Genomic DNA, 17,845 nt, shown 5'->3' on the forward strand with positions numbered 1-17,845 from the left:
ATTTTTTGAGATGCACCTGTACTAACAAGGAATGTTTGGCAACACCAAGCAACAAGCCAGCAATTCCTATTAGTGATGGCCGATGTAACTCAATTGCCTTATCATTTTATCGTCAGCCTGTGAGATTGCGGATCATTTTTATAAATGATTTACTTAGTTTCATTGCCGGAAAGTGAACCAACTCCAGTGTAAGGCTAAAAGCAGCTTAATGTATTTAATATGAGTGAATTTGTATTTAACATGATGATAATTTAATAAAAACTTAATGCTTACATTTCCTCACTTATTCAAACAGCAGCTACAGAAAACAAGCAAAGAACATTTACATTGCCAAAGAACCTTATCACTGACTTCAGTCTAGCACGAGTTTATGCACTTTTAAAAACACTTCGGTTATAATCAGTGAAGCTATCGACACTGTGATGAATATATCTATTAAACATACAAACCTACATCTGCACTTTATTGTTTATGATGAGAGAATTCGCAAGATAGCTGAATTCAGGCAGCTAGTGCACACAATGTACAACAGAACTCATCTGTTTCAGCAATGATTCATCTGAACTCCTCTGATTGGCCACTGCAATCATAAACACATCAGAATTGTGTGTGATTGGTTAAAGTGGGGAAAATATTTATTCGATCTCCTGCTGATTTTGTATGTTTGCCCACTTACAAAATGAAGCATCTATAATTTTTATGATAGGTTTATTTTAATGGATAGAGACAAAATACCAACCAAAAAATCCAGTAAAAAATTATATAAAGGTTAAAAATTGATTTGCATTTCCGTGAGTGAAATAACTATTTGATCCCCTAACAAACCAGCAAGAATTCTGGCTCCCACAGATTGGTTTTGTGCCCATATAGAACACTGATTATTTCTGTCACTTTGAGTTACTTCTAATGTCAGCTCATTAGGTGTATAAGACACCTGTACACACAATATTTATCTCCCATTCCAGCCTCTCCCACCACCATAGGCAAGTCTAAAGAGCTGTCAAAGGATGTCAGAGACAAGGGGGCCTATTTTAATGATCTAAATGCAAAGTGTAAAGCACACGGCGCAGGTGCAGTCAGGGCGTTTTAACTTTTGCTATTTTAACAACGGAAAAAACGGTTGGTTATTTACATGGCGGAATTTAGCAAGCGCAAAGACAGAACACATCTCCAGAGAGGAAACGGAGCTGCTCGTGTGCGAGCAAATAGATAGCCTAATTCTGATACATGCAATGACCAACCATTATGACATGTAGGCATTTATTTATATATATATATATATATATATATATATACACAACCCGAATTCCGGAAAAGTTGGGACGTTTTTTACATTTTAATAAAAAGAAAACTAAAAGACTTTCAAATCACATGAGCCAATATTTTATTCACAATAGAACATAGATAACATAGCAAATGTTTAAACTGAGAAAGTTTACAATTTTATGCACAAAATGAGCTCATTTTGATTTCTGCTACAGGTCTCAAAATAGTTGGGACGGGGCATGTTTACCATGGTGTAGCATCTCCTTTTCTTTTCAAAACAGTTTGAAGACGTCTGGGCATTGAGGCTATGAGTTGCTGGAGTTTTGCTGTTGGAATTTGGTCCCATTCTTGCCTTATATAGATTTCCAGCTGCTGAAGAGTTCGTGGTCCTCTTTGACGTATTTTTCGTTTAATGATGCGCCAAATGTTCTCTATAGGTGAAAGATCTGGACTGCAGGCAGGCCAGGTTAGCACCCGGACTCTTCTACGACGAAGCCATGCTGTTGTTATAGCTGCAGTATGTGGTTCTCTTACGAGAGCTCTCTCGTACTGCGTCTTAGCTAAGACGCTACGGGAAAAGTCTCTTTTCACGAAATACTGAAGCAAAAAATTATCCTTAATTTTGTATTTTTGTAAAGCGCATTTGCAGCAGTACACAGCCATAGGCGAGACGGCTCGTTCGCTCATTGGCTTGTTCTGCGGCAACTGCACAGCCTATCGAGCGCGGGCTGATGCAACATCAGACCAATAAGGGCGCTTCGCGCCCTTCTTGCCACTTCCCGCCGAAACGGGTGTGGCCCAACCTATAAAAGGAGCTCGAAAAGGCTGACTCACCTGATTTTTCATCTCTTCAGCGAAGCTCACGCATCGCTGGATCACGGAGGAAGCAAGCGCCGTCTGAGAAAGCACATCAGCAGGACGAGCCATTCTGAAGCTGCTGGCATCGCCGCCTTCCATTGCCGTTCCTGCTGCACTATCCGGCGCCTATATCCTTTCAATCCTGTTATATACAAGCTGTTCTTTATGTGTGTGTGTGTGTGTTCGCCCTGCGACACACACTCGTAAAAGAGCTCGCGTCTTTTTTAAGATGCCTTCCTGCGGCTCGTCAGAGCCCCACTCAGCGAGGGAGACCGATACGTCATCTGTGTCTCCTGCCTGGGTGAAGATCATGCAGCGCTCGCTCGCTGACGGCGGATGCCCCCACTGCGAGCTGTTGCCATGGTGACTCTGAGGACTCGCCTGGCCTTTTTCTCTGAGCCTGCATTCTCCGCTGCGCTGAGGCGCCGTAAAAGCATCGCTTCCAGCGGATTCCGGAACCGTCTTCAGCTCAACCGAGCTCGCCGGTTCGCCCTGCTTCACCGGCCCCCACTGCATCGCTTCCCGGTGGGCAGCGCCCGCTGTTTGCCGGCGCGTCGTCCGAGGAAGTCGATCTCAGGGCCGCGTCGGGGGAAGAGGACACGCGCTCTCTGCTAGCTTCGGGCAGTGAGGGCTGGGCGAGCTCCGAGGATCTCGCGCCTTCTGCTCAGAACCCCAGCAGACGAGCTGACATCGAGAAGGAGCCGGGGCGAATGATCGTGTTGGCCGCGATGAGTCTCGGCCGCGAGTGGTTTGCACCAGCACCCCCCCTCTCGTTCCCGGCTGGATGGTATTTCCCTTTCGGATGAGTGTACTTCTCAAAGCCCGCCTCATTTCTTCCTGAGCTTCACGAAGAGGTGGCGAAGGCTTGGAACGCTCCATATTCAGCACGAACTCGTTCGTCTGTCTCACTAGCATTCTCCACACTGATGATGCTAAAAACAGGAACTACCACTCACTTCCGCCGGTGGAACAGGCGATAGCGACGCACCTTTGTCCGCCCTCTGCTGGACGGCGGCAAAAGCGGTGTTGCCATCTAAAGCCTCCTGTGTGACGCTGCGTCGGCGCTACTAACGATGGCTGCTTCATCGAAGCGCAGGTGTACGAGTTCCGCTGTGGCCGAGCTCTCACCCAAGCGCGCCGCTGTTTCAGTTCCAGGAATTGTGACTGTCTCAGCGTTTTCTGCAATGCGCAAGCCTGCACAGTTGCCCGCTTGCCTGCACACAAAAGCCGTTATCACAACAGCTTCAGCAACGCAGCTCGAGACCCCCGTTCTCGCTCTACTGGCCGTCGCGCCGCGGGGACCGCGGCAGAGGATTACGGTGAGGCCGGGAGCCCCGAAGCCATCCTGGAAAAGCCATCTACGCATGCTGCATGACGCTGCGTCGGCACTACACACGATGGCTGCTTCATCGAAGCGCCAGTGTACGAGTTCCGCTGCGGCCGGGCTCTCACCTAAGCGTGCCGCTGTTTCAGTTTCCAGAGATTGTGACTATTTCAGCGTTGTTTGCAATGCGCAAGCCTGTACGGTTGCCCGCTTGCCTGCACACGAAAACTGTTATCACGGCTACCCAGATATTTCCCGAAAAAGGTGTAATTTCTGGTGTCCCGGCCACGGCCGATGGTGCTATAAATGTAGTGACGATGCCCACTGCTCAGTGCCCATCTCCGCATATAAGCACAGCCCTTCACACAGGGCTCGCGCCTATAAAAGCGACTCAAGTCGATCACGCGCACTACATAGTAGACGTGCCCACTCCTCAGTGCCCACAATCACTATGTCACACGCGTCATGTGGTTTCTGTAAAAACGAAACCCGTGCACGTTCGTCCGGCCACGGCCGATGGTGCTATAAATGTAGTGACGATGCCCACTCCTCAGTGCCCATCTCCACATGTAAGCACAGCCCTGCACACAGGGCCTGCGCCCATAATGTCGACTCAAGTCGGTCGCGCACACTGTATAGTAAACGTGCCCACCCCTCAGTGCCCACAATTACTATGTCACACGCGTCATGTGGTTTCTGTAAAAACAAAACCCGTGCATGCTCGTCCGGCCACGGCCGATGGTGCTATAAATGCAGTGACGATGCCCACTACCCAGTGCCCATCTCCACATATAAGCACAGCCCTGCACACAGGGCTAGCGCACATAAGATCGACACAGATCGGTCGAGCGCGCCGCATAGTAAACGTGCCCACTTCCCAGTGCCCACATACACTATGTCACATACGGCGCGGGGCTTCTGTAAAAACGAGGCCCGTGCACGTACATTCTGCACAGGCAGACAGCGAGTTGAAAGTGGTAAAAGTGCACACATGCAGCCCACGGTTACTCGCAGATATATCGAGTCCCACGGGACCCGCTCAGCCTCCCTCCAGTCGGTTAAGCGCCGGAACGGGGTCGAGGAAGAGCGATCTGCCCGCTGTGATCAGCGCGCTCCCCGCCTCAGATGCGCAGCACACTCGAGCGCCGCCGTTGCCCAGTCAACAGAGCGCGTTTCGCATCCAGCCCTTAGCCATTCATGCAAATGCATGGTCAGTGCTTCCAGGGGTTTCGGATTGGGTGCTAGGCATTATAAAGAGAGGCTACACGTTACAGTTTTCTCGACGCCCACCGTGCTTTTCAGCGCGCGTCGAAACTACGGTCAAAACAGAAGTAGCACACATACTTCGGGCCGAAATATCAAAACTGTTGAGCAAAGGGGCTGTAGAGCCTGTGTCTCAAAGCGAGGGGGGGCTGTACAGCAGATACTTTCTGGTGCCCAAGAGAGACGGGGGTCTCCGGCCCATACTGGATCTAAGACAGCTGAACAGGCATTGATGAAACGCAGTTTCAAAATGCTCACGACCAGGAAGCTCCTCGCGCAGATTCGCAGAGGGGACTGGTTCATGTCAATAGATCTGAAGGACGCGTATTTTCAAATACAGATAGCGTCAAACCACAGGCGATATTTGAGATTCGCCTTCGAGGGCCAGGCATACCAGTTTGCAGTCCTGCCATTCGGCTTGTCCGTAGCTCCTCGTACGTTTACGAGGTGCATGGATGCAGCGCTCGCTCCTCTTAGACTCAGAGGCACACGAGTGCTGAATTATTTGGACGACTGGCTGGTTCTGGCCCGATCATGAGCGGAGCTCATGGACCACAGAGCCGTTTTACTCGATCACCTCGAGAAGCTCGGCCTCAGTGTCAATTGGGTGAAGAGTTCGCTGAACCCCAGTCAGACGATCCTGTTTCTGGGTATAGTTCTGAACTCGTGTTCCATGACGGCGCGGCTGTCACCACAGCGCGCGATGGGCATTCAGCGTGCAGCGAGTTCTTTCCGCTGTGGCGCGACTGTGTCGCTCAAACACTGTCAAAAGATGCTGGGTTTCATGGCCTCAGCATCTCCGGTTCTGCGGCTGGGCCTGCTCCGCATGCGCCCCCTGCAGTTCTGGCTGAAGGCTCGGGTGCCGCGCAGAGCGTGGGCGTCTGGCCGGCTGCATTTCAAGGTCGATCAGAGCTGTGTTGCGGCTCTAGCACCTTGGACAGCGAACGGCTGGTACCGATCAGGTGTAAGCCTGGGGACTTCCCCGAGTGTGAAAATGGTGTCGACGGACGCCTCCACTTCGGGATGGGGAGCGCTGCTCGAAGGCAGACCGTCCTTTGGCCTATGGTCAGAATGGGAAAAGCTCCATCATATCAACTGCCTGGAAATGCTGGCAGTGGAGAACGCGCTGACGCGTTTTTGTCCCCATATCAAGGATCACCACGTCATAGTCCGTTCGGACAACATGTCCGTGGTGTCCTACATAAATCGCCAGGTCGGTCTCGGGTCCCGAAACCTGTGCAGGCTGATGGAACGCCTCCTGATTTGGGCTCAGCGCAACGTGTGCTCGCTGAGAGCAGTGCATGTGCCTGGACTGCAGAATCTGGGTCCAGACAGGCTGTCCAGAGGCAATGTTCCTACGGGCGAATGGTCTCTACACCCGCAAACAGTCCGGCTGTTGTGGCAGAGATTTGGCATGGCGGAGGTGGACCTCTTTGCGTCCCACGAAGACGCTCACTGCCCCGCGTTCTTTTCCAAGAACGAAAGCGCGCTGTCACGGAGATGGCCGTGCTGCCCGCTTTATGCGTTCCCTCCCGTCTCCCTCCTTCCGCAGGTGATAGAACGGGTGAGAGAAACGAGATGTTCAATACTGCTTGTAGCACCTCTTTGGAAGAACCAACCATGGTTCCCAGATTTGATGCAGTTAGCAGATGTCGCCCCGTGGCCGGTACCATTGAGGAGAGACCTCCTCTCGCAGGCCAGGGGCTCGATTTGGCACCCTCAACCGGAGTTGTGGTCCCTCTATGTATGGGCACTCAATGGTTACCCGCTGATCTCGCAGTGAGAGTGCTAAATACCATCACTCAGGCTAGAGCTCCGTCGACACGACGTCTGTATGCCTCGAAGTGGTCGGTGTTCTCCAGCTGGTGCACAGCTCGAGGTTATTCACCCCTTAGTTGTGAGGTGACGGAGGTCCTCTCCTTCCTTCAGGAGCTGTTGGATAAGGGCAGAGCCCCATCCACGCTCAAAGTTTATGTGGCTGCCATAGCGGCGTTTTCTGAAACGGCGTCTGGTCAGTCAATAGGAAGGAATGATTTAGTCATCCGGTTCCTCAGAGGAGCTAGGAGGCTGAATCCTCCCAGACCTCCGTCAGTCCCTATGTGGGACCTCGCGGCGGTTTTGGAGGCCTTGAAAGGTCCCCCTTTCAAGCCTATCCAATCGATTAGCCTTCAGCATCTGTCGTTCAAGACAGTATTCTTGTTGGCTCTCGCTTCTGTGAAGTGTGTGGGTGATTTGCACGCGCTCTCGGTGAGCCAGTCGTGCTTGGAGTTTGGGCCCAATGACTCAAGAGTCATACTCAAACCTAGGCACGGTTATGTGCCGAAATCCCTCAACACACCGTTTCGGGCTCAGGTTATTGCCCTGTCTGCCCTGCCGGTGTCAGGGGAGGATGGAGACTCGAGTCTTCTTTGCCCTGTCAGGGTTTTAAGAGCTTATGTGTCTCGCTCTGCTGCTTTTCGGCAGACGGAGCAGCTATTTGTCTCGTTCGGTGGGCGTTCCAAGGGAATGGCTGTTTCGAGACAGACTCTATCCAGATGGATAGTTGACGCCATAGCGTTAGCTTACGCTTCCAGGGGCCTTCAGTGCCCGTTGGGCGTCAGAGCACACTCCACAAGAGGCATCGCCTCGTTGTGGGCGTGGTCTACTGGGATCTCCTTGCAGGATATATGTATGGCGGCAGGTTGGGCCTCGCCGTCTACATTTATCAGGTTCTATAACCTGGAGGTTCCCGCCTTGCAAGCAAGGCTGCTGTCGGTATAGGCGAATCAGGGCCCTGAGGGGAATTCTGAGTTCACGAGCGCTATGCGCTGCCGACTGTTATATGGGCAGTATTGCGTAAGACCCGCATTGCCACATTGGTCAGGCCTTGCCTCGGCTGTGTGACGTCATATTGCCGCATCTACGGATGCTGCTAGATATGGGACGGAGGGCTTTTTCCCTTTTCTGTCCTGGACTCTCTGTGAGTCCCTCAGGTGACTGTGCACTGTAAATCCTGGGCGTTGCTTCAGGTTTATTGGTGTGTGATCCCTGCACGCACGGCGCTTTACATTGGGTTCCCGTAGCGTCTTAGCTAAGACGCAGTACGAGAGAGCTCTCGTAAGAGAACGTACTCGGTTACTAAACGTAACCTCGGTTCTCTCTAGAAGAGCGAACGAGTACTGCGTTCTCTGCCGTGCGCACGATTCACTCTGGTTCGCTTCGGCGATGAAATAAATCAGGTGAGTCAGCCTTTTCGAGCTCCTTTTATAGGTTGGGCCACACCCGTTTCGGCGGGAAGTGGCAAGAAGGGCGCGAAGCACCCTTGCATCAGCCCGCGCTCGATAGGCTGTGCAGTTGCCACAGAACAAGCCAATGAGCGAACGAGCCGTCTCGCCTATGGCTGTGTACTGCTGCAAATGCGCTTTACAAAAATACAAAATTAAGGATAATTTTTTGCTTCAGTATTTCGTGAAAAGAGACTTTTCCCGTAGCGTCTTAGCTAAGACGCAGTACTCGTTCGCTCTTCTAGAGAGAACCGAGGTTACGTTTAGTAACCGAGTACGTTTTGCATTGTCCTGCTGAAATAAACAAGGCCTTCCTTGAAATAGACGTTGTTTGGAGGGAAGCATATGTTGCTCTAAAACCTTTATATACCTTTCAGCATTCACAGAGCCTTCCAAAACATGCAAGCTGCCCATACCGTATGCACTTATGCACCCCCATACCATCAGAGATGCTGGCTTTTGAACTGAACGCTGATAACATGCTGGAAGGTCTCCCTCCTCTTTAGCCCGGAGGACACGGCGTCCGTGATTTCCAACAAGAATGTCAAATTTGGACTTGTCTGACCATAAAACACTATTCCACTTTGAAATAGTCCATTTTAAATGAGCCTTGGCCAACAGGACACGACGGCGCTTCTGGACCATGTTCACATATGGCTTCCTTTTTGCATGATAGAGCTTTAGTTGGCATCTGCTGATGGCCAGGCGGATTGTGTTTACCGACAGTGGTTTCTGAAAGTATTCCTGGGCCCATTTAGTAATGTCATTGACACAATCATGCCGATGAGTGATGCAGTGTCGTCTGAGAGCCCGAAGACCACGGGCATCCAATAAAGGTCTCCGGCCTTGTCCCTTACGCACAGAGATTTCTCCAGTTTCTCTGAATCTTTTGATGATGTTATGCACTGTAGATGATGAGATTTGCAAAGCCTTTGCAATTTGACGTTGAGGAACATTGTTTTTAAAGTTTTCCACAATTTTTTTACGCAGTCTTTCACAGATTGGAGAGCCTCTGCCAATCTTTACTTCTGAGAGACTCTGCTTCTCTAAGACAAAGCTTTTATAGCTAATCATGTTACAGACCTGATATCAATTAACTTAATTAATCACTAGATGTTCTCCCAGCTGAATCTTTTCAAAACTGCTTACTTTTTTAGCCATTTGTTGCCCCCGTGCCAACTTTTTTGAGAACTGTAGCAGGCATTAAATTTATTTAGCTAATTAAGTGGATAAAAGTGTAAAATTTCTCAGTTTAAACATTCAGACATTCAGGGCTGTAGAGGTCCTTTCTAGGTGCTGATATACCATCTGGGCTGGTTGCATACTGGATCCGGGTGACTGCAGTGACCATCTGATCTGGATACAGACTAGATCTGGTGGTTACAGTGACCTCGGGATAAAAGAGAAACAGACTAATATTAGCATAGATGCCATTCTTCTAACAATGCAGCAAGTACATCAGGTGTTAGGGGAAGTTTTCCCGGTTCCGGTTTTCCTAATTAATGCAGCCTACGGATTTGAATATTAGAAATGTGTTAGTGAGTTGTGTGTAAGCCAGGTTGAAGAGATGGGTCTTTAATCTAGATTTAAACTGACAAAGCATGTCTGCGTCCCGAACAATGTTAGGTAGGTTATTCCAGAGTTTGGACATGAAATAGGAAAATGGCCGCAGTTGATTTTGATATTCTATTTATCAAATTGCCAGGTGTTAAACCATTCAGGGCTTTATAATAATAATAATAATAAGAAGAAGCAAGATTTTAAAATCTATATGTTTAATTAGGGTGCCAGTGCAGTGTTGACAGAACCGGGCTAATATGGTCATACTTCCTGGTTCTAGTAAGAACTCTAGCTGCTGCATTTTGGACTAGCTGGAGTTTGTTTATTAATCATGCAGAACAACCACCCAATATGTAAATGCAGTTTTACAAATGCTAGAAATGTGACTTTCAAAAGAAAGATTGCTATCAAGTAGCACACCTAGGTTCTTAAATAACTAAGAATTGACAGAGCAGCCACAGAGTCTTAAGCCTGGAACACACCAAGCCGACGGTAGGCCGTCGGGCAGTTTTTGTGCGTCGACCGACTAAGTTTCCTCAATGTGTTCCTCACCGTCGGCTGAAATTGGTCCTCGTCGGCTTTTCTTCTGCCGATTCGACATGTTAAATCGGCATCGGGCCGTCGGTGAAAGAGGCAACTCTGATTGGCTGTTCAGCTTAGTGAACGAGTCAGTGGACGAGAATAATAGCAAAACAGCGAGCAAAGTCAAAACGGTACAGATAGAGGCTGTTCTAATGATATGTCATCTTACCTGATTGTTTCTTGGTGAATATTTCAATATTAACACGAGAGGAGTGGAATAAAGAAAGTGTTTAGCAGGATTAATATTCAAAACAGTAAGCAGGCACTGCTTTGTTTACGGTTTGTATAACTTCAGCCGGCAGCATCAGTTTCCCTTTTTGAATGACAAATATAGACGTATATATCTGCAGAAATAGACAGTTGTCTCATTTACACGCAGGTGCAGAACGCGCATTCTTTTTACCCCGACGCGAGGCGACAACACAGTTGGCTTTCATCAGCGCTAGTTCGTCGGCGTCGGCTTGGTGGGTTCCAGGCTTTAGACAGTGTTCTAGGTTATTAAATGCAGAATTTTTAGGTCCTATAATTAACAAATTACTTAACCTGGATGGGAAGTAATTTCTTTTTTATCTTGACTATGCATTCCATTAGTTTTTCAAATTGGTATGTTTCTCCGGGCTGTAAAGAAATATAGAGCCGAGTATCATCAGCATAACAGTGAAAATAACACCATGCTTCCTGATGAAATCTCCCAAAGGTAACATGTAAAGCTTGTAAAGTAACGGACCTAGTACTGAGCCTTGAGGTACTCCATACTGCATTTTTGATCGATATATCTCTTCATTCATTGCAATGAATTGATGGTGGTCAGATAAATATGATTTGAACAATGCTAATGCACTTCCATTTATGCCAGCATAGTTTTCTAGTCTATTCAAGAGAATGTTGTGGTCAGTAGTGTCGAACGCTGCACTAGTTTCCAATAGCACTAATAAGAGAGATAATACCACGATAGGGCTGCACGATATTGGGAAAAAATGACATTGTGATATTTTATTTTTCTGCGATATATATATATTGCGATCTAAATCTAAATCTAATCTCTCGCTCTCTCTCGCGTGCGCTCTCTCTCAGGCGCGCTCTCTCTTATGGTAAGCCAAAGTGGTCACAAACGCCTGCTCGGGCATCTGATTGCACATTGACACGTCAAAAGCGTGCGATTTTACTGCAGAAACGCGCGTCTTTGACGCGTGATTTACCATAAAAACGCGCGTTCTTAGCGTGCGCTTTGGAGTCACCAAAAACGCGTGTTTTTGACGTGCGTTTATCATAATAGAAACGTGTAAGCAGGTCTACCAAACTGGCGGTGCAAACGTCTTTTGAAGTATCCAAACAGGCGAAAGAAACGTGCGCTGAAAGCGTGTGCTCACTTCATAGGGCAGAAGTCTGTAATGATTCGTCCGCTATATATGGGCTATCACGGTAAGGCATTGCTACAGCATACATATTCTTTTTTTCCACTCGGTCATAATGAGGGATGTTATGTCGTTTAAATGACACATTTTAATTTAATGTGGTTAAGCTTCATTAAAGAAATGGGTCTGGTACACTCTTTATTATAGATCAGTGGTGTGGTACAGTTTACACGAATGTTGTTGATTTTAGCTGCTATCTAAAGTTACCTCTGTAGCACCAGCACAGATGACCACCACGACATAATAACTCTTGGGAATGTGATATTATGTGGTGGCCACGAGTTTCATGCGTAAACAAACCTGCGAGACCATACCAACACGGGATTGTCAGAGTTGGATTCATTAAAGGCAGGGTAGGTAAAAAATTTATAAACAACTTTCTTCCAAATTTGTTTAAACTTTCTATATATATCAATGCATAATTAAAATGTAAGTATAGTATAAAAATCGAGTGACTAGACCGTTTAATCTGTATTAAACACAGCTCATTTTTCCATTCGGGACGAAACATAGGATTGGCTTAGGCGACTGTCACTCTATCGCAACCATGGCAACCACCCTTTTGCTACACATGACCTGCCCACTTGCGCGCGCACGTTTGATTTGAGGAATTCAAGAGGCACGGATCCTAGGAATACCAAAACAATGGCAGAGAAACAGCAAGCAAAATTCACAGTACCGGCCTATGCAGTTAGTGAAGGCAAACCAGGCAAAAAAAGGAAGACAGTAACAGTACAAGAAAAGGCAATGAACAAAAAGTCTTTGGATAAACAAAGAAATAAAACGCGAGTTAATATCGGCATGGCTTTCCAGCGATGGCGAGAACTGAGGGAACTCAAGGGGCTGAAAAGTGACTCCTTGATGGCTTTATTTCTGCTGGACAGGTAAATCTTTCTTTTTGTATTTTGATCATACATCAAAATATTTTTGTTTATTTTTTCATGAAGCATGTGTCATTAGCACACTTAGCTGCGTAATATAGCTAACATAACATTACATAGCGAGCCGTAGTAGAGGCTTTGGAAGGAGCCCAGAAGGGAGGGGGTGAGGTGAATGGAAATAATGAGCTGTCTTTAAAACAGTCGTGAGAGATCTACAGACACTCGATTTTTATACTTTCTTTTTCAGAGTACTTACATTTTAATTATGTATTGATATATAAATAAAGTTTAAACAAATTTGGAAAAAAAGTTTTTTATACATTTTTTACCTACCCTGCCTTTAATGCTTTATTTTGAATTAAGAGATTATTATATTATTTATAATATAAATTATTTCATTATTAAATTATTATATTAACCATAGGCCTTGGCTACCGGGCTGTAGCGAACGTCAGCATTCAAATGAAGTTTATCATGAATAAATATTACATAAAGTGTATAATATAAAATAGGCCTACAAGAAAAATATTTGATCATTGTGTTGTGAGTCTGTTATTTGATCGTCTTTTCCCCGTAATATTTGTATATTATTATTTTCCTATAATTATTGGTTATATTTTTATATTATATTCATTCATATTCATCTTTTCCTTTGATTTCGATCTCTTTACTTAACGTTCTGAATGCTTTTGTAAATAATAGCGTACTGTAAATGGTCGACATGCAAATCATGCTTTGATTATGCTGACTGGAATTTTTGTTGGTGACCTGGTGACCAACAACAACAAAGAAGTCTTACCTCTGTGCTTGCCAGCAAGTCATGTTTTGCTTGGGGGTCAAATACTTATTTTACTCACTGAATTCAAATCAGTTTCTAACCTTTATATATATATTTCTTTCTGGATTTTTTGATTGATATTCTTTCTCTATATGTTAAAATAAACCTATCATAAAAATTACAGACCCTTAATTTCTTTGTATGGTGGCAAACTTTCAAAATAAGCAGGGGATCAAATATTTTCCCCACTGTATATAACATGCAACTCTGTAAAAATGCGGAAAAAGAAATATGATGGAACAAGTAAGCTTTTATATTAATTAGATATTATAATTTTTATTGTGTTGGTCATACTAATAATCATCCTGCTATCTCTTACTGTCGTCTATCGACACAACCATAATGCCTAGCAAGATAACTTCATGTATTATTGCTTTCAATAATACATTTTACACTGGATGTGGCACAATGCGTCTCAGACACATACAGTAAATAAATACCTCATTTTTTCTGACGTACTCCATGTGATTGTGCTACGTTCACTGTAGATTGCCTCAAATGGCAACACAACATGGTATTTAATTTTTTATCGAGAATCCACTAGTATATGTACCGGACTACTGAAATTTTGGTATTGTGACCACGCAAAATACTAGATTATAGAACCATGCTATAAATGAAGTATTTCATTTGGCAAAATAACATTGGTGAATTTAAAATTAACCATGGCCATTCTGTGCGCAGACTCTGCTTGAAAAAGAGTCCCGAAGAACAAAGAGAATGAATCCATTCGAAGTGCTTCGAAGTCAGGTGATAGAGTTTATTGACAGCCTTGTAAGGTGAGTAGACAACATAAATGAGCAAGATTTATGTACTTCTCTCAGAAAATCCTGTATGCAGTATAATATTTCTAATTCTCTCTTCAGAGAATACTTGACTCCAGCAGAACTCCAGCCACTCAGTGAAGTGTGCTACTACAGTTCCTCTGGGGTCCTGAGACAGCGACTCAATGTCACCCCACGAACATCCATTCAAGCTGCTCTCAGTCATCCTTTCTACTATTTGCAGGTAACTGACCACTCATTTTGACTATTCAGGGTATTCAGTTAAGGTATTCATATAAAATTGAAAGAGACACAGTACATACAATTCTACACTTTTTCATGAACCATTATGTTGCATTGCAGAGCTTCCCAAACTCAAGCATAAAGCCCAACCCCAATAAGTGGGCATGCATAAATGTTGCATTCAAATTTTAGGTATGCATCAGGCTGCCTTATCAGTGGCGCACGAGACGCCATGACAATGAAGGTGTCATTGAATTTGTATGTTTTTATTAGCTTATCCAGTTGAACTCACTGGATATGATGCTTCTACATACTTCATTCAAAATATTGCGGGAAAAGAGAACATCAATGTGGAGATCTTCTTTACATAAAAACTGAAACCACATTTATCGCATTTTGTAGAGGGACATCTATCACATCTATAGCCATGTAAAATAAGTTCAACTTTTTAAAAAAATGTCTCGAGATTTTATGGCCATTTTTCCCCATTCCACATGCATCTCATATTTAAATGAAAAAGTACTCTTAGTGATTGGTTTTCGGTCCTTTGTATTAAACTATACATGCACACATTATGCTATTTTGTATCTAATAGTTTAAGCAAATTAATTAATTATGGAATTGGGCAGAATATCTGATGAGAAACTGAAGTGCAGAATGTTTTCATCAAAGTTTCTGATCGGTATTGAAGGTTAAGAGAGACTAAATCTTGAACACGCATACAGTGCCTTCTAAATGTGAATTGTGTCATTGTTTAGGGTCACGTTAGCTTATAGATAACCTTAAAAAGTTAGTTCACCCAAAAATGAAAATTGTGTCATTAATAACTCACCCTCATGTCGTTCCAAACCCGTAAGACCTCCGTTAATCTTCGGAACACAGTTTAAGATATTTTAGATTTAGTCCGAGAGCTCTCAGTCCCTCCATTGAAGCTGTGTGTACGGTATACTGTCCATGTCCAGAAAGGTAAGAAAAACATCATCAGAGTAGTCCATTTTGGTCCAAAAATAACAAAAATTACGACCTTATTCAGCATTGTCTTCTCTTCCGTGTCTGTTGTGAGAGCATTCACAACACTGCAGTGACGCTGCTGATGTACGACGCTGCTGACGTGTTATCTTTGATACTGGGTGCACCAGAAAACACGTCAGCAGCGTCATACGTCAACATTCACAGCAGTCGAACTTACAACAGACCCGGAAGAGAAGACAATGCTGAATAAAGTCGTAGTTTTTGCTATTTTTGGACCAAAATATATTTTTGATGCTCCAACAAATTCTAACTGACCCTCCGATGTCACATGGACTACTCTGATGATGTTTTTATTACCTTTCTGGACATGGACAGTATACCATACACACAGTTTCAATGGAGGGACTGAGAGCTCTCGGACTAAATCTAAAATATCTTAAACTGTGTTCTGAAGATGAACGGAGGCCTTACGGGTTTGGAACGACATGAGTGTGAGTCATTAATGACATAATTTTCATTTTTCGGTGAACTAACCCTTTAAGGCCAACATACATAAAGCTTTCAACCATCAATTTAGATTCTATGAGGACTTGAAAACACAGATTGAAAGTGATGCCTTTGTAAGTCTGCCCAAACCCATGTATTAAAGGGAAAGTTTACCCAGTAATATTAATCATTTAATCACCCTTGATTATTTTCAAACCTGCATGACAAATTTTTTTTCTGTGGAACATGAAAGATCTTTTGAGAACAATTCTCAGTGTTTTTCCTCCTCCATGCAATGAAAGTATTGTTAGGTGTCCAACATTCCTCATATACTGTATAGTGGTCTATTTGTTTTGTTACCGTTCTGTTTTTGCTGCAGGATGAAAGCCTGAAAACTAATTCTGGGACCATCTCCAGTGCTGCACCAGACCTCTGCATTGTATACAAGCTTCATCTTGAGTGTGGAAGACTCATAAATCTATATGACTGGCTTGAGGTATAAACATGCTTTAGCAAAATCACATGTAGAGGTGGGATATCTTTTTCTAACAGCGTGGATTGAACCTGTCATTGTGTTTGACATTTTCAGGCTTATGTAACTGTGATGTCAGCTGCTGAGGACCAAGGTACTAATTCTGAGGAGGGCGGCAAATATGACAGTCTTAAGCAGTATCCTTTTAGCTCATTCATGAAAAAGTGTTTCTTATTTAATTGTCTTTTATAAGAGGTAATGTTAAAAATAAAAGCTTGTGACTCATAAATGTACAAATTGTTAATTGTACACTGTTACTTGCCTTTAAAGTTGTTTATAAAACTATTTTTGTTATGTATTGTTCTTAACATTGACAGTGCTCGTTTCATTCAGGCTGTTTCAGAGATGGAATTTCTTGGTTTTGTTAAATCAACAAAACAGAAGACTGACCATGTGGCAAGACTGACTTGGGGAGGTTGTTAAAGAAATGCAAAGCAAAGCACTGTTTCCTGTGCAGAAGAGACTGGTCTGACATGCATGAAATCATTATGTATTTTGCATCACAACTGTATTTTGTACTGTCAGCTGTATTACACATGCTACTATAACCCCCACCCTCCCCCTCTTTTTATTTTTTACATTTGTTACCGTTGTGGTTATTTGGAATAAATATAATGCAGTGTTTTAATGTCTCTGTCAAATTGTAATTCACTAGATCTGGTAAGTTTTTATTTTATCAAACCTTAGCTATATGAGATAAACATGTCAATTAGTTTAAAAAGCTTTTTTTATTTTATTACAATATTTGAAAGCGACAGACATGATCATATATTATAATTCACAATTTAAAGAAATGAATGCATAATGAAATAAATGCATAAAGATCCACACTGTTAACAGTTAGTAGTAGCCATGACACCACAGAAATGCTGTAGTGCTGATTTGAATTATTTTATTCCGAAATTCATTTTTCATTCGGATAGAAAAGTGAGCAAATTATTACATACTCAGAAATTATATTTTCATTTTAAAGTGAAAATTCATATGCTCCAGCACTTAAAAGCTGCAATTAAACCATATAACCCCAGAAAGCTATATTTTATATATATTATTTAAAAAATATATATTTTTTTACAAATACAATTGGCTATGGTGACTAAAAATATCTGTACTCCCCTGTTTAAATGGCAGCTTTTTGAGATTTAAAAAAAGTAAAATCATGTCAGGTCTTTTCCCATCTGTAATGTAAAATAGAAATTGACAGGACTCTTTGTGAGGGTTGAGAGGGTTGAAAAAAAAGAAAATAAGAACCTAAAATTACTTGGCTGCACACCCTTTTATAACATGTCATGTTCTCTGGAATGATCAAGTCACTTAAAATCTTACTATAAAGTAATTATAATTCTCCGGTAATCATTTAAGTGAATTAAAAAATAAAGTTTCTGTAGGAGTTTCTTACCATTGTAATTGAAATAAATAATCACACAGTCAAGGTAGAAGAAATTGCTCCGTCAGAGCCCAGATTATTAGAAAGTCTGGTTCCAAATGTCCATGATTTTGAATGATTTCATATGATTTGTGACAGATGATGGGATTATTTAAAACTGTACACTAAGGTTAATTAGTCAAAATATAATTTAAACCTCACCTGATCTATG

The 17,845-nt window shown here is 43.8% G+C and overlaps 1 protein-coding gene across 1 annotated transcript in view; it reads left to right on the forward strand.

Moving 5' to 3' along the window:
• Window positions 1-16,871, forward strand: part of orc3 (origin recognition complex, subunit 3) — a 47,081-nt gene extending 30,210 nt beyond the window's left edge. The window contains exons 16-20 of the mRNA XM_059520840.1: window positions 13,935-14,029; window positions 14,117-14,258; window positions 16,095-16,211; window positions 16,305-16,384; window positions 16,565-16,871. Coding sequence (XP_059376823.1) covers window positions 13,935-14,029; window positions 14,117-14,258; window positions 16,095-16,211; window positions 16,305-16,384; window positions 16,565-16,670 — 540 coding nt within the window. The 3' untranslated portion in view covers window positions 16,671-16,871. The remainder of the gene's footprint in view (window positions 1-13,934; window positions 14,030-14,116; window positions 14,259-16,094; window positions 16,212-16,304; window positions 16,385-16,564) is intronic.
• The last annotated feature ends 974 nt before the right edge of the window (window positions 16,872-17,845 follow it).

This window comes from Carassius carassius, chromosome 32, assembly GCF_963082965.1.
Source record: "Carassius carassius chromosome 32, fCarCar2.1, whole genome shotgun sequence".
NCBI classification, from domain to species: Eukaryota; Metazoa; Chordata; class Actinopteri; order Cypriniformes; family Cyprinidae; genus Carassius; species Carassius carassius.